The sequence below is a fragment of the Alligator mississippiensis genome, chromosome 1 (assembly GCF_030867095.1).
Source record: "Alligator mississippiensis isolate rAllMis1 chromosome 1, rAllMis1, whole genome shotgun sequence".
NCBI classification, from domain to species: domain Eukaryota; kingdom Metazoa; phylum Chordata; order Crocodylia; family Alligatoridae; genus Alligator; species Alligator mississippiensis.
Window position 1 is genome coordinate 422,488,112 of NC_081824.1, and position 21,785 is coordinate 422,509,896.

Sequence of the window (21,785 nt, forward strand, 5' to 3'; positions counted from 1 at the left end):
GGCTTAGAGTAGAATACAGAGCAATTTTATATTTAATTTTATAAATAATGTAAATCCATAAATAGCAACCATATTCACCATTCAGCCCAAAAATATTTCTATACTGATAGTCTACAGTAGCAGAATGTTCTCTACCACAGACTACATACTTTTAGGTCTGTTCTTCCCATTTTTAGGTGTTCACAAAGACAGATTAATTATGCCGTCTAAAACCTGTCCCACTGCCAAAGTTGGAATCTGATACGGAAACAAAAGTAAACACATGAAATATATCTACTTTTCCATTATAGCTGTATTAAGCCCTGGCAGACTGAAGAAAATAATGATCAAAATGAGAAGCCCTTTCTATGACTGAAGCTTCAAAACAAAGGTGTTACACTACACATAATTAAAGAGAAAAAGGGAAAGGAAAATTCTCAGAATGCTTGTGTGAAAAAGCCCCATCAACTATCCCTCAAAAACAAGTTATTCCACGTTGTTCCTACTCTGAACCTCAAGAGAAAAGGACTAGATTTGAACTGTTCATTAGAGCTGGTCAGGAAATCTTACACCTTTTCTTACCATAGAACAATTTTTTTCCTCAAAATATTGAAAAGGCTCAAAAGGTAAAACATTTAATTTAAACTATTTTCAGATTCAAAATGATTTATGAAAATACAAAATTACTGGTAAACACAGTTGAAATTATTCCAGAATGGGAAGAATTTTACAGGATGAAAAAAATATTTTCTGCCCAGATCTTTTTATCATTCCCACAAGTTTCTGCATGCTAAACAACTACACAGAGTTATTCTACATAAAATCTATATTAATGCTAACATACCATGCTTCTGTAGTGTGCCTTCCTCCATGCCTGATTTATTAAATATTATTACAATTTTGCTTCTGTTTCATGAAACTATGGGAATTCATGACAGATAGCAAAAGATTTCAAAATTCACCATTTTTACATAATCATCTGCTTAAAGTCTAAATGAAGTAAAATTGTATAAATGACCTGTAAGCAAAATTACCCAAATACCATAGTTGTCTTTCTGAAGTATGAATAACCAGATCAGTGGCTCTCAACCTTCTTAAATTTAGAGCACCCCTCTTCACCTCCAATGAATTTGGTGTTACCATGGTTGAGAACCACTGTTGTGTTGCCTCACCAATGGTTCTCAACTGGGGCACGTCTGCTGCCACAGCCACAGGCAGGTGGAACTGCACAGCCTCACGCAGTCAGACTGGAAAGGGCTGTGACAAGAACACGTGCTCCTCCCTTGCCTTAGGGTTCTCTGATAAGCCTAAAGGAGGCAGGAGAGCCCACTTGTGCCATAGGGCTTCCCCATCCAATCCCAGATGGCATCTCTCAGAAACAGAGTCTGATGGGGCACGTGGAACTGTCCTACATGCCTCTGTTTCCGGAAAAGCATGGAGGACTAAACCAGGAAGGACTGCAGTATGAATAGGCTTTCCTTCCCACAGCAGCAAATCCTCTTAAGATCACAGAAGCAAGATCAACAACAGCCTCTTAAATATCATTAAGAAGAATATATTCAAATACAAAAAGATATCTTCAAACAGTAGCTTCATAAAATGCATTGCTCAGAATAGTTCAAATAATGTTTACTTTGTTTTATAGTTCAAACGAAAGGCATATTTTGTGCTGTTAGATTTATTATCTTGATAAGAACTAAACACTACACACAATCTTCAGAGTTTATAACATAGTAAACTGACATTCAAATCTGCAAACATTAGCAAAAAGGAGCAGCTTTAACAAAAAAAGTTTTTAAAATAGACACTTGTTTATAGGAAGGTCAAAATTATTTTTTTTATATAGCTTTGAGTTACTTACCAGTAGAGATAGGGTTTATCTTTATCTACATTTATATTGTTTAATGGATCCATACGAAACCAGGTGTTAAGAGTAAACCCATTTTGGTAAGGCCACTTAGCAATGGGAGGCAATGCAATTGCCTAAAATAAAGAAAAGAAAACTAATATTAATGCTGTTATTCTGTGTTAAAAAGACTGCTATCTAAACTAAAATTTCTTAGATACCTAACTGTAAATGTGTGGATTTGCTGTGGCTGGGGCAAACGCTGTGAAAAGGTGCAAGAAAAATTCTACAATTGTAGTATAAATGCATTAATTATTACTTTGTTATATTTTCTTGTTTTCAGTTCTCTTTGCACATAAATCCATGGAAAATGTGAGGAATCAGATCAAGTCAGCTATTGAATATTGCCAAGAAGTAATATTCAGAAAAAAATAGTAAAAATAAATTATTTCTGTAGATGTTAAAATTTCAATTCAGCTTTTGATAAGTATCAAAGCCATTTCCCTTAATTACGCAGGACTCTGAAGTAGTTTGCTGTGTGTAGGAGACCTTCTTAATTGTTTTTCTATTTTTTGAGGAGGGGAGAAAGAAATTGTATTAGGAACAACAACAAAAACAACAATGCTGTTAAAATTAGATGTAGTGTAATTTGATACAGTATCATGAATTCTGTCAGGAAGAGGAGTTTTTTTTCTTCATTATCGGGAAAGGCATTACTATAAATACAAAAGAACATCTTTCAAATAGCACCAAAATCATAAGTGCATGCCTCTCAAATGTCATTTATTTTTAGAGTTGTTACTAATTTCTGCAAAAATTTGGTACTGTCATTTCAATACAGTGGTACAGCAAGGGGAAAGGGTATATCAAAGATGTATCTTGCTACTGAGAAGGGTTTATCAGTTCTGGGGCAACTGATACTGATACCTCCCTATACAAGCACAGAGTAAATATGCATGAGAGAGTGGAGTATTTATCATTCTCAGGTATTTCAAATTAAGTCACAGGTTAATTTTTTAGTGTTATCACAAACTAGAGCCAACAAACTTTTTACAGTACTGCATTCCATAATGCAGGCCTGTCCAACTGGTGGCCTAGGGACTATATACAACCTACACAGGGTTAAACCGTAGACCCCAGGCTCCCATCCAACTGCTGCTCCCCCTGCATTGCTCTGGCTGTAGAAGCACCCAAGAGCTCTGGTGAGCTCCCTCTTCCGCTTGCTTCCCCTTCCCTGCCCCAGGGACAGGGCAGTGCACTGTCATGCAGGCTGCAGTGTTGGGGAAGCTCAAGAGGGCACCTGAGAGGCACAGTGCAGCAGAAGAGCCCATGATGTGCAGTGCAGGGTGGGGCTGGGCACACTGGGATGTACAGTGGGGAAGTAGGAAATGTGCAGTGTAGTGGGGATAGGGGCATTTGGGCATATGGTGCAGCAGGGGGACTCATGGTGCAATGGAGAGGGATAGGGGCACACAATACAACAAGGGCTACACCACTGGTTCCCAAACTGTGGCTTGTGACCCCAAATGGGGTTGCAAAATCAGCAGTTGGGGTCGCAAGATTGCTGCACCCACAGCAGGGCAGAAGACTGCAATGGGACTGGATCAGCACCAGGCAAGAGCCACCTCCGCAACCCCACGCGGGACTCAGCACAGGAGGGAGCGTCACACCATCATGGCCACCGGCACCAGCGGTGGCACCGAGTTGTGCCCCTAGTACTGCCAGGTGGGTAGGGGGTGCCTCAGCTTGGTGGCCATGGCAGCATGGCATTTCCTTCTGTGCCAGGTCCTGTCCACTGGACCATGAAGCCCCTGGTGGGGGACAGCAGGGCAGGGAGCCCCAAGACCACAGCAGGCAGCCTGCATCCTCTCTCCACCACAGGCTCTGCTCCAGCCATGCTGCCCACAAGGGAGGGGATGTGGAGAGATGGGGCGGGAGCTGGGCTCCACATTCCACTCAGGCCACAGCAGCTACCACCTCCCACAGGCGGCAGCCAGGGCTTCGGTGCTGCTAGGAGAGGAGGGGGCTAGGGAACTAAGGTTCCTGGCTCTGGGGCACCTGGCGGGGACTGGGGAGCTGCAGGTTGGGAGTGAGCAGCACTGGTAGGGCCAGGGGCTGTGGATCAGGAGTGACAGGCACCTGGGGAGGAGGGGGTTTCAGGTTGGGAGTGAGAGGTCATGCTGAGGAAACGTTTGGGAAGCACTGGGCTACATAATGTGCAGCCCCAGGGGTCCATGACACCCACTGGTGCAGGCCCCACTAGTGTGGTCTGTGGGGCATGCAGCCCCCAGATGCCAGGAACTTGGATAGTCCTGCCATAATGCATTCTATTTATGTGGCAAATAAAGAGACTAGTTTACAAATGTTTTAAAAAGTTTCCATAAAGACTATTACTTGCTCTTTTAATATTTAAGATTTTAATAATTTATTATAGTAAGCATTCTTTTTTCATAAAAAGGAGGGACCCTAGCCATCTTAGTATTTACCTTCCCTTCATCCCCTATCTCCAAGAATGTAATCCTGTAAGGTGAGTGGTTCCTCAGCAGTACTCCAGTTTTTTCCCCACCCTCATTTTACTTTTATTGAGAGTCTTCAAGCCCAACCTAAAGAAAAAAAATTGTTTCCAGAAAGAGAAGTATTTTGGTTAAACACTTACTGCAGCACTACAGCCTGGGAAGTTGAAAAAAGTATCAGGACCATGTCTCTGTGGCATCTGATTAAGGACTGACAACAGTTTAACCGCATGCCTTGGCTGTTAAAACAATAAAATTGAAGAAATGTCAATACAGCCATTTATTACAGACATTCTAGAGGCCACTTTAGCCACTGGACTGTTTTCAAACAAAACAGCCAATTAATTCTAAAGCAGTTATCAAGAAACTTTAAAAAGTCATTCAATCAACATAAAAAAATTCAACTTTATATGCCCCCAGAGGCTTTTGATGCTAACCTCAGGCACTAATGCACTGACACTTAATACTTTATCTGATCACAGCTTACCCAGATTCCATTTTCTCCTCGAAGCATGCTGAACAAAAGCTTCAACTCCTTGACAGTGATGCTGTAGCTGGCAAGAACCCCCAACATATCAACTAGAAGATCTTCAAAGGAAAATAAAGTTATTCTGAACTTTGAATTCTTTAGTTTATCAAAGCATTTTTTACTACTACAAGTCTGACAGCAGCTATTCCATTACGTTTAAAATATTTAAACCAGATTACATTACTTTCCTTAACTAGTGTATGTAACCACCAGAATGTCCAACCAACCTATTACAATATGTTCTGTTTTTAAATAAAAATGGTATTACATATCTATTTTAAGAATAAATCTTTTCAGTCTTTGAAAAAAACAGCAGATCAATGCACAACATATAGTATTGCAAAACACTGTAGTATGGTAGGAACTTATAGCTCATTATTCACAGTCTTTTAACTATAACCTTTAAAGGGGCTCCTTCACCAAACTTGTAGCATGTTTTTAGTTTTTTGGAGCAAAGATGCATATGCCTCAAAGTTCTTCAGGCTGGATGTACTGCATCCCTATACATCATGGGGGTTTTTTGCAATGTTGTCTCTGCTTTGCTACCCAACATTAAAACTTCAGAATTTTCCATTTCAAGCATCAAATAAAGTAATGAAAAAAAAAAAAAAAAAAGAAGAGACCACCCTTCAAACAAACAATAAAATTATGCAGTGTTCTGGAACTAATGTATGATATACTGTCCACTACAGCATCTCAAAGGTAAATTACTACAAAGGTAAATGGAAGTAAGAATTTAATTTTTTTGGAATAAGTGGTGTTCAAAATTAACAAGTTCAGATCCCAGATCTTAACTAAAACTAAAGATCTGGATAATTGGTAGGATCCTGGATTTCAGTATGCTCTCTGACTTTCTTCAAAGCCTTACACTGCTAACAGCTGGGATAACTGTTACTAGCAGGAAGAAAAGTTGCTTAACCCTTCAGAGGTGAAATACAAAAAATTATCATTCCAAGGAGCAGTTTCTGCTGGAGAAAAGGTTCAAAACGAGCCGACTAAGGCCAACTGGAACTCATATACAATACCAACTGAACGTTAATGGTAAATGCCACATTGTATCTGTCTAGTTACTATGCTCAATACTACTTAAGAGAGCACTACTATTTCATTTTTTTCTTAAATGGCTTAGTTATCAATTCTTTCACAGTTCTCAGACGTGTTTATAGATGAAACACAGAGTATTCTGTATGGAAGTAAGAGATTTCATAGATAGACTGGAGATATGGTAGTTATTACAGTAAAACCTGCTGTATTCAGTATTTAAAATATTTTAAAGATGAGAAAAGGTATTTCTCTGTTCTTCCTCCTCCCCTTAATTTCACTTTTCACTCATTTACAAAATGGGATTAGACACTTGTTGTAACTATATGATCTTCTCATTATAAAACTTAATAGCTTATGAACCGAGTAAACCTTCAGAAAAGCTAATCAACCATCTGTGACATGATCCTATGGAGACTGGTTAAGTATGATGCATAAACCAGGTTTGGATTAAATGTTGCAAGCAAGATTTAAGATATGCTTCTACAAGAATTTATTAACCAAAACCCAATCACAAAAAAGTTATTTTTCATTAACATATCTAGAGAAAGGTTACAGAAGTACCATTAATGAAGGTAACCTAAACGTTTGCACGTTAAGAGCCACCTTCATTTGCTTATTACTTATCACCTACTGGGCATGAATCATGAGGATTGCTTTAAGTTATTAAATAAAACTCTTCAACTATGTTTGTGGAAGAAGAGAATGGGAAAAAATAGTAAAAGTTACTTTTTTTTTTTTTTTAAACTACTGTTGCTCATCTGCAGTCTGAACAAAAATATGAAATTTACCCAAGTGCCTCAGAGCCACAGTGACCATAGAAGTTAAATGGCAGGACGGGGAAGGAAAGGGGGGGGGGAGGGAGAAGGCACAGGCCACAGAAGGTCAAGTGTTCAGGGGTTGTGGGAGCAGTGACTATGTGGATACAGCTTGCAGGTAGGCAAGCAGAAACATGGAGGAGGGCAGGCAGGGAGGGGAAAGGAGTGGGGACCCACCTGCCTGCCCCGTGACTGCTGCTTTCCTTGCCACAGCAGTGAGGTGGAGGGGCAGGGAGTGGAACAAATTTAAGACAACCCCCAATAATTAGGTTCTATACATGGAAATTTACAAATTACTGGGGGGAAGAGGAAGTATCTTAAATTCAAAGTCATTTTGGATTCAGGTACATATGGAACATAAAAACTAAGAGGTTTACAGTAAGTACTAACAGCATGACTAAAATGCAAAAAAGGAGGTGAGACTCAAGGGAAAGAAACAATATGTTTTTTGGTTTTATGGAATATTCTTGACTGGAGTCATATAACTGTCAGTCAGTAGACCATCTTGCCAATCCTAAAACAAGGCTGTCTAATTTATGATAGCATGGGGCTTCTCGTCGGCCAGATGAACCACCTCTGGTAACAGGTGGTGACTTAGCATGGCTCCAGAACACAGGTGTTGAATGCTGCCACCACTACCCACTTTCCCCTTTTGCTGGTTTGAGTCACCACTGGCAAATGAAGACTGTGAATTCAGTGGCAGGCAGGTGGTACAAAGATGAACAGCAGCAGCATTCCCCCCTGGGTTCTGGAGCTGGGTCAACACAGCAGCTCTGGTAGCCAAGTCAACAACTCCCATGGGCCACAGTTTAATCCCACACAGGCATGTTGCCCATGGGTAGCCAGTTGCATGGTCCTGCCACAGAATATGTTCTAGCAGAGAGCCTCCATCATTAGTCCTATCCTGTAAATTAAACTTTTTCACAGTTCTCTAAAGAAAATGCTGCATAAATGTTAAAACTATCTGGCATTCACTTATGTGGGCATTTTAGTAATCTTTTGTCTGCACTGTTGAATGGCTCAACTTCTCTTCCATGGAATTATCATTATATATACCAGTGGTGCCCAACCTTTTTGCCGTATGGGCTGGATGGGCGGTGCCAGGTCTATCCATGAGCCAGATTCAACTGGTGGGTTTGATCCGGTATATTGGACTGGTGCAGCAGAGCCCTGATCTGACCACAGCGGGATGTGCAGCTCAAGCCTAAACTGCCCGCGCAGGAAAAGGGCAGAAAGCGGCCTGGACCTGATCCGGGTGCACAGGGAGCAGGGGGAGATAAAGCAGCCCCAATCCAGATATGTGGGGGGACAAAAAGCAGCCCAATCCCAACATGGACACGTGGAGGGGGTAGAAGTGAGGCAGAGCAGCCCCAATCTGGACACACAGCAGGTAGAGGGGCAGACTTCTGGCCCTGAGCCAGATGTTCAGGTGTGAGGAGAAAATGGGGAGCAGCCCAGCCTGATCCAGATGTGTGAGGGACAGGCCCAGTCCTGATCCTGCTGTATGGCAATGGCCCAGGCAGGGTTGGACCTGGATGCATAATGCTTCCACTCCTTGCCCACTGCCAAATCTTCTGGCCCACGAGCATCTCCATGGGCTGGATGCCATGGCTCTGCAGCTGGATTTGGCTTGCGGGCTGAAGGTTGAACACCCTTGGTATTCACAAATGAACTGAGACAGGCAGTGCTTCTGGGACAAAGATTAGAGTATCACCAGCACTCATCTAACTCTGAAGGCAATAAAAGCTTCTTTTTTTTTTTTTTTTTTTTCTTTCCCCGTCATAGCTTCTGCACAATCTCAGATAGTGAAGTGTTTCAAATGCTGGATAGCTCATGACTTACTACCACCCAAAGAGAATCAACTTTCTTCTCAGTGCAAAGTGCTTTTTACCCAGAACATATGTCAGTTCTTTGTTGATCAAAAAGTGTCTTTCTAGGTACATCTCAAAACAACTCCTGACATGCAAGAAGGATCACTGGCCTTTGCAGCTGACAAAAGCCAGCAGCAAAAATTGAGCCCATCAGTGACAGACTGTTCAAGATTTTTGGAAAAGCATGGTACCAGCTTCCTAGCACTCAGCAGTAGTTAGTCCCTCATTGTAATTTGCCATGAGAATCTTCACTATACCAAGCTTCACACTCATCCTTTTTGGAAAGTTGATGGGAATAGCAGGGCAAAGCAGCTTTGGCAAGATCTAAAGACATCCAATCACCTTGAAGAGTAGTAAAGCTAAAGAACGGGGGAGGGGGGAAAAACTTCATAAGTCCTGCAGGTCTCTTATCCATTCATTCTTCCTTAATGGTCCAATGGACTTCTGTTCAGTTCCTTTTCACCATGTATGCAAGCCTTTCTGAGGAAATGGGTATCCGTTCTGAGCTGCCATGTTATCAGAATTATGACAAACAACTGTAACTTTTTAAAATCGACCTGGAGAATACAGTTTCTCCCTTTTCAGTTCCATAGGGGGAAAGATAAGAATACGTTTATGGAAGGTTTCTCAAAAAAACCCAAACACCCACCCCTCCCCCCCCAAAACCAAAAAAACCTCCAAAAAACAAACCTCTGAAGTGATACAGTGAGGCAGGGAAACATTTTTAGAAGAACTGATAGAATGAGTGTTCTTGCCATTCATTGATGGGGCATCCAGGACTTCTGCCAATATTTGCAACCTCAAAGTACTTTTTAATTCCCAGTCACTTCAATAAACTAGATAGAACACTATCTTGAATTCTATAATCATGAATTATACAAAAGGTTTGAGCTTCTGCCTCTAACACAGACACCACCAGAGTTATATTGAGATTGTTCTCAGAAACTACATGAAGTCCTAGGAAGTGGAAGTCTCAACTGTTTGTTTGATGCTTTGTAGAGTTGGAATCTGTGTGAACATTGGCTGCCTGGATTTCAGGGGAGAAACAAAAAGAGTAGGGTATTATTTAATCAGAACTACATGATCTGGAACTTGACTGCCCCTTCCGTTAGGCACCACTTCAACATTTTGAAAAGTTCTAGCAACAGAGCACGTTTGATAAAGAATCTGTAGTTGCAAAACACTGTCTTGAGTTTGTGAACCTTCACTGCACGGTACAAAACACCTACTGAGCTCAAGCATTTAAACACAGAGCTCAAGAGTTTGTGGTGTTCTCTTGCAGGAACAAACAGAACAATTACAGTGACTGAGCAGGGAAGGACTTACCACCACTCAGATGAATCAACTGTAGCTTTTTCATCTGTCTACCCTATTTTACAGTAAATGGAAGCTAAACAGCAATGATTTATTATTTGTTTCAGTCAGGGGTAAATCACAAAGTTTAGCTTTGTTTACTGAGAAATGGAAGTGAGCAAACAGGACAGCTATACTGGATCAGCTGGTAGACACTTATGAGGGTTCAAGTACCTATGTGCATGTACTTTAAAGTGACAATTTGTCCCTGTGTCCTCAGTGATGTTAAAAGTGGGTAACCAGCTCCTACTCCTTAGTAGAAATGATTTGATCTACGGTTTTGAATGATGTGAAATAAATGCTTGGACCCTGAAAAGAGTAAATAATATACTATATAAAATAATAAAAACCATAATTATGAAGACTTCAAAATGAGGTGAATATTTCACTGATGGATCTAACTTTGCCTATATTAAATACAGCTTTTTAATATTATAGCTTAATATTTTGAAGACTACTCTCCCTGAGATGCATGTGCCTGAGTAATCACATTTTCATCTCTTTTTTATCCTAATCCTTTTCCATCTTCTCTGCTGATTAGATAGTAACTCTTACCTAAATTTAAGCTCTAAATTATATTTGGCAAAAACTATATATTGATATCCTCTCTAATGCACTTTGGAAAAATGTGGGCATAAATAAAATAATCATCTAGATAAGCTTTAAGTGTTGGAGTTCCTATCTGATGAGCAGGGATCTGGGTTTTCTGTTTCCCATGGAAAAAAAACATGGATTTTCCCCTTTTAACAGAGAAAAAAAAAGTGGATTTCTCATTTTAATAGAGATACCCAAGGATTTTCTACTTTTGCAAAGAGCTTTCTCCAGGCTAGCAGAGTTCTAGCCTGCAGGAGCTTCTTGCAAATAGGGCAGCAAACTCTAAGCCCTATCCCGAGAGCCAGGAAGAAGGGGAAGGAGTGAGGCCTGAGAGTCTTAGTCACCAGGGCTTGGTTCAGATTCACTTCCCCTCCTGGAGCCTTATTGATGCCAAAATGAACATGGGCCGACAGTGTGGGGACCCAATCAGGAAGGCCAACCACACCTTGTCATGCATCCACAGATGCATCTCAAGCAGGTCCAAGGAGGTAATCCTCCCCCTCTCTGCAGCACTGGTCAGGCTGCAGTTGAAGTACTGGATCCACTTCTAGGTGCTGCACTTCAGGAGGGATGTGGACAACTTGAAGCGGGTCCAGAGGAGGCCCACTCACATGATTAGGGGGCAGCAGGGCAGGCCCTACAAGGAGAGGCTAAGGGACCTGAACCTGTTCAGCCTCCACAAGAGAAGGCTGAGGGTGGATCTAGTGGCCTGTTACAAACTAGTCAGAGGGGACCAGCAGGCATTGGGGGAGTCCCTGTTCCCCCGAGCACTACCAGGAGTGACTAGAAATAACGGTCACAAGCTGGCAGAGGGTAGATTCAGACTAGACATCAGGAGGCGCTACTTCACTGTCAGGGTGGCTAGGACCTGGAACCAACTTCCAAGCGAAATGGTGTTGGCTCCTACCCTGGGGGTCTTTAAGAGGAGGCTGGATGAACACCTTGCTGGGGTGGTTTGACCCCAGTACTTTTTCCTGCCATGGCAGGGGGTCGGACTTGATGATCTGCTCAGGTCCCTTCTGACCCTACCAACTATGAAACTATGAGGTAAGTGGGGCTTGTGGGTCAGGGATGCAGGGTACCTGCAAGGCTGGGAGGGCCCTGTGGGGTGGGTGCAGGCAACTGCCAGGGGTGGGGGAGGGTTGGGAGCTGTGCAAAGAGCAGGCAGTGTGGGTGAAGGGCAGGGCAGGAATGTGTAGGTGGGGGCTGAGGGAGCAAGGAAGTGTTCATGGAAAACCCCATGCAGAGGGCAGAGCTAGCCTGATGGCACATGAACCGGGAGCTGTGTGCCATCGGGCCAGGCAGGAAGCCACACATGGAGGCATGGAATCATGCACCATCGGGTCGGGTGGGCAACTGCTTGCATACATGGGCAGCTTTCCACTGGAGTACTAGAAGCCCCACATGGAGGGGCGAAGCCTGCCTAGCCCGAAGATGCATGGCTCCCTCCTGCAGTGCCGCAATCTGCGCATGCTGGCATGGTGCCAGCCCAGTCTGGCCCGAAAACATACACCAGCAGGTTGGGCTGGCTCCATGTCAGCATGTGTAGGCCCTGGGACTCAGCCAGAGATACGTGCTGCCGGGGGCTCTGCCTGCCACAGCCATGAATGCCCCGAGGGCTCGTTGCCTGCTGTCGCTGGGCAACTGGCCAAACCCCACACCTGCCCACAACTTCCATACATACCCCCACACCACTTCACAAATGCTCCCATAAACCCCATACCCACCCACAAACCCCCATGTCCACAACCCCCCACAAACCCCATACACATCCCCACAACTTCACAAATCCCCCCCACACACACCCCACACCCCCAACCATACAAAGTACATGCTTATATTTCTAAAGAAGGTTCAAATAGTGCTATGTTTACTTTAATTTGTAAACAATAAATAAATAAATAAAAAGTAATTCATTTTGCATGATTTTGAGTTTTCCTGTGCACAATTTTGAATTTTTCTGTGCATAATTCCTTGGGGTATACAAAATGGTCTCAGCAGGAGCTTTGATTTTCCATCATGAAAAACCCAAAATCAAATGCCAAAATATATAGGTATTTAGAATTTATTTTATTATACTGATCAAGGTACTGGTAGGCTTCCAAACTGCTTTAAAAGTGTAAATATATCAGCAAAACATTGTTTTCAACTGATACCTATATACATAGTGGCCTTTCATTTTCATCACGGATTTGGGGTTTTAAAGCAGAGAATTAGCATTTTGTTTCATTAGAGAATTTGTATCGTTTTTATAATAGAATTTGCAATTTTTTAATCAGAGAAAACCAGGATCCCTGTTGATAAGGCAGCTGGAATTTATGTGAAAGGAAACTCATCATGTATTAAAAAATATTATGCATACTTCTTCTTTAAAGGTCAAGTGTACTATATTAAACAGAAAACTAGAATACATAGAAAAGGGCTTACTAGACCCTGAGCTGACAGAGATTAGATGGCTTACTGAATTCTTATTCCATTTCCTCCCAGCAAAAACAAAGAATCAAAATGTAAAACTGTTTTGAAACCCCTACTAATCATGTTTTAGAAGTGGAAACAGCCCATCTTTCCAGAATACCTAAGATTATTTTCAACCAAGAAAACTGAATAATGACTAAAGATATGAATTAAAGACAAAACACAATGGTAAATTAGAAAGATCAACTGTGCAACATTGTCCTTAACCCCCACTAGTTGCATAAGTGTGCAAATGAGATATTTTATATTTACTATCAGGAAAGCAAATATATTAAAAAACAAATGAGAAAAAAAAATGATAAGCTGGTGATACAAAAATTAAAAGCGAACTACAGAGAACATGGATGTACTTTAATAGATAGGCAGCAAAATTAAAATAGAAACAAATAAAATTGATTACATTTATCCAGAAATAAAATATTCATTCATATGAATAATTATTTCTAGTGTGCTCTCAATTTACCACATAAAGAATGCTACAATGTGAAAGTGAGCCATAACATTGTTCTTTCTTTAATCTTTCTTATAATTGGTATTATGCAGTTTCTAAATACTGTAATAATTTTTCACATACAATAATATATGTGAGAAAAGTTCTTAAACACTATGAAAGTTGCCCTATTTTATCAAGATCCTGTTTTTCTCTTCAAAATAAATATGAAAGCTAACTAAACTAAATCAACATTTTTTAGATTCTTTGTCTACTATACTTATCTAAAGTTGATGCAATATAGATGACACTTATTCAATACTAGCTAAATAATATATGTAAGTATAAGTAACTACTACATTATAAATATCTGATTGTTCAATAAACATTAAAGTTACATTTATCAATCAATAAATTATACCTGCAATCATGTCATCCACTGTGCTCATCTTCAGCAGTACCTGCTCAATTAAGCCAACTTCTGTGCTGGTCTGTAAATTACGGACACTTTTACGTAGAATGGCTGTAAACATACTCCAGATTTCTGCTTGGCACGTTACATCACAGTGCTCTAAAAGCTCTGACATACATGTAATGCTTTCTGCATCCTGGATAATAAAGTTCATCTCTAGATCAAATTCTCCACCAACCAGCTAAAAACAAAAGAGAAAAATAGAAGTGTTACAAGGTAAACTATATAGTTTTGTTATTGATGAATTGAGTGACAGGTACAACTCCCATGGCTGAATCTTTTTAAGTAAAACAAGCCACCTAATAATTTAGTATAGGCCATAATGGCTTCTTCCCCAGACCTGAAGGAGGTCACTATGGGCTGGAAAGTTTGTCTAATATCCCAACAACACAGCTGGTATCCAATAAAAGATACCACAAAAAAAAACCCAACCTTATTTCTCGCATCTCTTTAGATCCTTGCTTCCATCAGTGTCAAATAGTTTCTGAGTACTGAGGAAGGCAATCATAATAAATGCACTATCAAGACAAATGGCTCTGTGGCAAAAGATCTGGAAAACAACTAAAATGGAAGGCAAGGTAGATTTGCACCTTATAGATTAACTACATTAGAACTAAATTATAGCACAAGCTTTAGTGAGCTGTAACTCACAAAAGGACATATTATGAAAGGATATGCATGGACCAGTTTATAAAATAGAGAGAGAGTGAATTGAATATAAGGTAGAAAGGGAGGGGAAAAGGGGCAGTGCTGGGAGAGGCAAAAAGCAAAGACTACATAGGAACTAAATGAATCACAAAAATTAGTCCAGGTAAAGGGATAAGAATCCATAGTCCCTGTTTAAACTACATCTAACAATCCAGTCTATGGATGATTTCTGGTTCCATAATTTCCTATTCAAATATTTTTTAAAGGTTTTCTACTTAAGAAGAGCTATGCTGAGATGAGTAATGGTGGTCCAGGGACTTTAAAATGTTCTGCCACAAGCCTCTGTGTTTTTCTGGAGTTGATGTCAGATCAATGCTCACTCATTCTTTCACATAGAGATTGCCCCATTAATCAAATGTAGACAGCACAGGGGCACTGTAAGCAGGTGATGGCAGGTATATGACATTGGTAGAGATGCAGGTAAATGAACCTTGGATGTTATAATCCAGGTTATTCGGTCCACTGATGATGTGGTCTCTATCAGTGACAGGGCACAGCAGACATAAGAGTCCACTGCATGGCCTGATGCCTTGCTGAGAATTGGAGTTAGGTTGTCTGTTGCTTGAGAGTTTGAGATTGGGGACCTGTCTGTAAGCCAGGGCAGGTTTGCCTCACATGGCAAACCTGAGATAGTTGCCCTTTTCCAGGAGCTGGAGGTCATTAATGATGTGTCTAAGGTGTTCAAGCTGAGGGCTGTAGGTGACAACCAGGGGGAGTCTGGTTCTTGTTCCTGGGTTGGGATGGTAGCAGGTTGGCGTGAGGCCTGAGTTTCAGACCTCAGTGGCAACAATTTGGGGACTGTATTGTAACTGTTGGAATTCCTGTTCCAGATCTGCAGTGAGATCAGAGCAGATAGAGTTATAAAAAAGAGTTTGACTGTAGACCATGGAGTCTGTGGTGTACTTAGGATGAGAGCTGATGGTGTGAAGGTAGCTGTGGCAGTCAGTTGGTTTCAAAATAATGTAGCAGCAACATAGTTTGTTGAGTATGTTTTAAACAGGACTACAGATTCTTACCCCATTACACAGATTAGCTTTTGTGAATCCTTTATTCCTAGGGTTTTTTTGCCTGTTGCATTTCCCAACATTGCCCACTTCCTCACCCTCCTCCCTTTCTACCTTGTATTCAAATTACTCCCTCCATTTTATGCACTAGTCTGTGCATGACTTTTCACAGCATCTGATGAAGTCAGCTCCAGCCCACAAAAGCTTGTGCTATATAGCTCTAATATAGTTAGTCTACATGATGCAAATCTATCCTGCCTTCTGTTTGATTCAGCTAGCTAACTGCATCTCTCAAACAACTAAAATGACAGACCAATGTAGTCTGAAAAACCCACCCAGCAAGTCATATGGCCACTGAGAACACAAGAAATTACTTCAAAGTTTGTCACAATGTTATATAGTACACTTTGAGATATCAAGGATATCTTTGCAAGCCTCCTTAGACCAAGTAACAGAATGAGTTGTACTGCCATTCAGAAGAATGGATTTAGAGTAACAGCACCTGTCTGCACTTCTTGGAAAAGAAAAATGTTTTCCCCGAGGACCAAGACACATCTTAAAAATGAACAATTAACTGACCATAAGGTTGCCTAAAGTGGAAAGTCCAAGCCAGTGAGCTTTCACTCTGAATTAATACTATAGCTAATGGACATGGAGAGTAAAGGAAATAAGTAAATGAAATGGATAACACTTTTCAGTTAGCAAATACAGCTGGAAGAAACTAGATTTACACCCAACCACCAGTACTGCACTACTAAATTTTAAGAGGCAATCACTGAGAGATCAAATCAACTGGATAAAATGTAATCTTTTCAAATATTTTTTTTCCAATTTTATCTGCCATTTTTAATGGCAAGCACCTTCCTTCAGTCCAGAAAGAAAAGAACATTAGCCACACTGCCTAACAACCAGCAACCTTGAAGATCTCTGAAAGGAGAAACACTTTCAGAAACCCCAGACAATCAGAATAACTTATTTCAAAAGTGGCTCATGGTAGCTTTTTTTGCTAATGAATGAAGGCATAACTGAAATGCCAGTGCTAAATATATTTGCATAATTGATTTCTCTTATGATAGTTATATTAACTGTATTTAATCTCAAAGATTGTACGTTAAAAATAAAAGTATTCTACAATAACTTTATGACAACTTCAATTTTCATTGTCTGATCAAGAGGAGAAAGCATTTCCTATACAGCCTACAGATCACAACTAATTCAGGAGGCAGATATGAAGCATCATGTAAATCACAGGTGTCAAACATATGGTGAAGCCTTTCTATCCAGTTTGGCAGACTACCCGAAGTTGGGGGACATGGCCTACTGCAGAACACTGGGCCCTTTGGCTCCACTGCCCATGACTGTCAGCAGTGCTTGACTTGCTGCCGCAGTTGTCCCTGGTTCCCCCCTGCCACCAGACCGCTTGCAACCTCTGGACCTGCAGCTGCAGTTACCACCATCATCATGGTCACAGGAACCCTCTCTGTTCCCCAAGCTGGATCTGGCCCAAGAGCAACCCCACAGTCCAGATCCAGCCCAAGGCTCCAGGTGCATTTGACACCCCGATGCAAATCTTTTCATATGGGTAGGCCAGCTTGAACGCAAGTATCTTTTTCTTATGGTCGTGATATGCTCAACTACTGATCCTCAGATCTAACTACTATTGCTAAGTAGGGATCAACTCAGGTTTCCACTCTTACTCAAGAATACATCTTACTTTACCAATAAGTTACTAATAATAACTGATCTAAAATGTTCTAATGCATAGCTCTAAATGTAATAAATACTAAATCAATTGACTACCACTTCAGTCTCTAGAGATGGTCATTTTACATGCAAATCAACCTGTTACTTTGAATGTTGTTACATTTTGGATTTTAGATTCCTGATGAGTTTTAAATGTAAAAGAAAATTCATTACTTCAATTGATTCATTTATACTGGGTACTCAGGGTAATCAAAGTTTTACAATAAAAACAGGAAAAACTTTTAAGGTGAATTTTTTAGTCATGAAATAGTCAAGACAAAAGTCATTTTTTGGGAAGTGAGAAATCATGATTCTATTTCAGTAGTAACAACTGCTTTTTCCAGTAACTGTTCTAGAATGGGTTAATCTGAAATAATATAAACATTTAATTAACATTCACATTGAAGAAACAGCTTCGATACCATTTAGACTCATTCACATTTTCTCTTCAGTACAAACACTGTTCAACATTCATTCCATTGCAGTTTAGTCTTGCTAGATTCTGGATAGAAGCAGACAGTAGTTAAAGCAGATACAAATAGGAGGCAAATTTCTCACAGTAAGCAATTACAGACCCATGGGACTTGTGTTAGAGTGCTTCTTCCACAAACCAAAAAAGAAAAAAGGAGTTCTTGCTTTGCTTTTAGCAGAAAGGGCAACAGTATTTCCCAATAACCTTGAATCCCAAACGTATCTTGAAGATTTGCTAGTTATAAAAACCCCAGTATTAGTTCAAAATCTTTTAGACACCAGTATTTTTTAAACAAACTGCATTTAGAAATATTGACAAAGAAGATAATACAAAGTCTTCTATTGGATTATCCAGCACAAGCATTCGGGTTAAAATACTCCCTTCAGATGATATACAGATTACACCTGAAAGTAAGAATTTAAGGGTGAGATTACACATTAGAGTTACCAAGTACAAATTATAAGGGATGTTAGTCTGTGTTAAGTTAACTAGTACAAGTGATCAGTCACATGTTAATACTCTAATGTGTACTGCTCAGACCTGCTGCTAGAGGCTGACAAGTAGGGATGTGGCTAGGGGCTGTTGCTCTCAGGCTTACTTGGGTGACAAGGCAATGATCCAGAAGTGGAGGGGTCGATGGGAGTAGAGGGGGCAATTGTGATGGCAAGAGAGCAATCTGCGAGTGGAGGATACAGTTTGAAGGTCAGGAAGCAATTTGTGGAGCACAGGGGGCAGCAACCCAGCAGTTCTGCACCCACTCCCCACTTCCCCCTCCCCTCCATTTTCTCCCCTCAAATCCTGTCCCCCTCACCCTTCTCCATGTCCCCCTCTCCCTGGCTGCCATACCCCCGTCACCTCTTTTTCCTCCCTCCCCATTCACTCCATCCCACTCACCTGTTGCCTGTTACGCAAGATGTCAGTCCAGGGCTATCAAGTCCTGGTTGATAACTTGCCCACTTGGAAGCAGTGCCTCCTGGGATACTGAAGAACTGTGAATTGGTGGTTTTATTTCAGGTGAACTCCCAGAAATTTACTTCACTCAGGTTACGTGGCTCAGCTCAAAGATAATCATGACTTAAGTGGCATAACTTTAAAATGCCTAAAGGGCACTTAGTCCTAGTTAATGAGTCTTAATGTATCATCATTTAAGTTTTAAGTGCTCTTATCATGATTTAATTATAATGTATAATCCTACCCTAAGAGGCCAAAACCTCATATATGTATGTGTGCAAAAGTTATCAGACTGGTTGACTTGCTTGCTTTTTCACAGCATCAGTGTTACTACAAATATTTTTCTTTTGCCCAATAGGTAGGAACATAGTATTGTTATTATATCACAATGACCAATCGACTGTAGAGAACTGCTGCAGTCTATTATGCTAATCAGGTGTGTATTATTTAGCCATAAAAACATGTCTTTATATTAAACAAGTTGACACTCACTAATCTACACATTCTAGTAACAATATTATTTGTAAGAATTAATATTGAACAAAACAAAAATGTTCAGGGACTAATTCAAGCAGTAAATATACACAAGCTACTAAGTAACAGTAACCACAACACTGCTAAATTCAGCTTCCTCAATAAAGGAAATATACTAAAACTAGTAGTGGTGCACTAAAACTTTAGAAAAGGTCATTTAAATAGGAAGCCAAACAAAATAGTCAAAATAAAAATTAAAACTTTGATATCTAGCATAGATGCTAAGAGAGCAAAGAAAAGTCTTAAGGGACAAAAAAAAAAAAAAACCTTGTGAACAGCAACAAAAAGGCTGAAATGCTAGAAATACAAGCAGAAGACCTGAACAGATAGATTCAAGAGGCAATTCTTGGCATTGTTATACAAGACAATGTGCAAGAAGCAAACTATGGTTACTTCCAGAGTTACTATGTTTTGGAAATTTTGGAAAATAAAATAGCTTCATGCTATAAGATATAAAGCAAAAGACAACACACCAGGGATTAGGAAAGCAGGATTTTTTAAAGGGGCAAGTCTGGGAGCAACCTTGCCAAATGTGGTAGTTCCTGATCGTTCCACCGAATGTATCTACTACTGACCAATTATAGATTAGATCTGGGGCAGGCAATTATTTTGGGTGGAGGGCCACTTAACGAGTTTTGGTGAGCTGTCAAGGGCCGCATGGGTAGCCATGTTCCTTGACAGTTGCCCCACCCCCCGTCAATATACTGAGACCAGAAGTCCAGCCCCCTAACCCCTGGCCTTTGGCACCAAAAATCCCTCCCTTTGTCCCTAGGAAATGCTCCTTTTTGCACAAGGGGTTACCATCTTGGAACCAGAAAATCATATACTAAAAGCCAAACACCTCTTATAACGTATTTTAATTTTATTACAAAAAATATTTGTCACGATTTGTGTCTGAGTAGTTTATATATAGGTGATTGCATAATAACTCAAAAATAAAGTCCTACTATTGTATATTGTGGGGAGGGTTTGTGGGGTGTGGTTGGGGGGTGCAAGTGTCTGCATATATGGTGCGTGCGTGCGTGCAGTAGGGTGTGGGAGTGTATGGTGGGCAGGTATGTGAGGGGCTGGGGCTGTGTGTATTTGGCAGGTGCATAGCGTATGTTGGGGGGGTGTGTATGTGGGGGAATTGTGGGGGCTGTGCATGAGGACAAGAAGTACAGCCTTCCCAGCCTGCCTATATCACGGAGGCTACCCATGGTGCACATGCAGCTCTCACACTTGCGTGGCACCAAGGGAAGCCCGGCGCTGGTGCCAGCTACCTTCCCTGCCACCTGCTGCACAGGTCCCAGGACTCCACCAGAAGTGGAGGGGAGCTCCGGCCCCTGCTTCCCTGCAAAGTCCTGAGACCTGCACTACAGGGTGTAGGAAAGGCAGCCAGCTCCAGCACAGGGCTTCCTCCAGCACCATGCGAGTGTGGGAGCTGCATGTGTGTCACATGGAGCACCCACGATAGAGGCAGACTGTGCAGGCTGTGCTCCTCACCCCCACATGCAGCACTGGCCAGAGCTGTGCACTGCTAGGCGCCAACACCTGTGTGGGGCACAAGGGCCCCTGAACACCTTCACCTGCTGCTGCTGCTGGCAATAAGGGCTGTGCACCATGTGGGGGAATGTGTGGGGGTTCCCCACACACCCCCAGTCACACTTCCTCACATCCACACCCTGCCCACAGAGTTCTGCACTCCCACTGCCCCCATGGGCGCAGGCTCCATGCTGCCACCAGCCCCAGCCCCACACTCCCTGCCCCCACCCAGCTCTAGCTCTGCCCTGCCCCTGCCTCCGCTGCTTCCCTACGTGCTACCTGGAATGAGCGGGATGCCAGGAAAGCCAAGTAGTTCCACCCAGGGTGATTGCAGCAGTGGCAGCAGCAGCCCCATCCAGAAGCTGCTGCTGGCTGGGCTGGGTCCTTCCACCCATGAGGGTGGGAGTGAGGCTCAGTAGGGTATGTTGCAGGGTGCATGTATACATGGGCACCTCGCTCCCACCCTCATGGGCAAAAGGGCTGGGTGGAGTACAATTTGTTGGTGGGTACCTGCAGGCTGGATGAAAGTACCTGGCAGGCCAGATTTGAGCACTCATGGTGCTCCAGCCAGGTCCCTGAGGACTGGATAAGGGCCAATGTGGTGCCCATTTTCAAGAAAGGGAGAAGGGATGAGCTGGGTAACTTTAGGCCAGTCAATCTTACCTCTATGCCTGGAAAAATGCTAGAGAAAATAATCAAAGAACACATCTGTGAAGGCCCAGCAGGGGAAACGATGCTGAGGGGAAACCAGCACAGGTTTGTCACAGGTAGATCCTGCCTGACAAACTTCGTAGCCTTCTATGACCAGGTCACACACTGCCTGGACGCAGGAGCCAAGGCTGATGTCATCTTTCTGGACTTTAGGAAGGCCTTCGACACAGTTTTGCACCCTATCCTCATTGGGAAGCTAGCAGACTGAGGAGTGGAC

The 21,785-nt window shown here is 41.8% G+C and overlaps 1 protein-coding gene across 9 annotated transcripts in view; it reads right to left on the bottom strand.

Moving 5' to 3' along the window:
* NBEA (neurobeachin) overlaps positions 1 to 21,785 on the bottom strand; it is an 882,854-nt gene that overhangs the window by 724,477 nt on the left and 136,592 nt on the right. For all 9 annotated transcript variants that reach the window (XM_019498256.2, XM_059716302.1, XM_059716129.1 and 6 more), the window contains exons 2-5: positions 13,871 to 14,102; positions 4,826 to 4,926; positions 4,482 to 4,577; positions 1,841 to 1,962 (exon numbers count right to left, since the gene is read on the bottom strand). In XM_019498256.2, the coding sequence (XP_019353801.2) occupies positions 1,841 to 1,962; positions 4,482 to 4,577; positions 4,826 to 4,926; positions 13,871 to 14,102 (551 nt within the window). The remainder of the gene's footprint in view (positions 1 to 1,840; positions 1,963 to 4,481; positions 4,578 to 4,825; positions 4,927 to 13,870; positions 14,103 to 21,785) is intronic.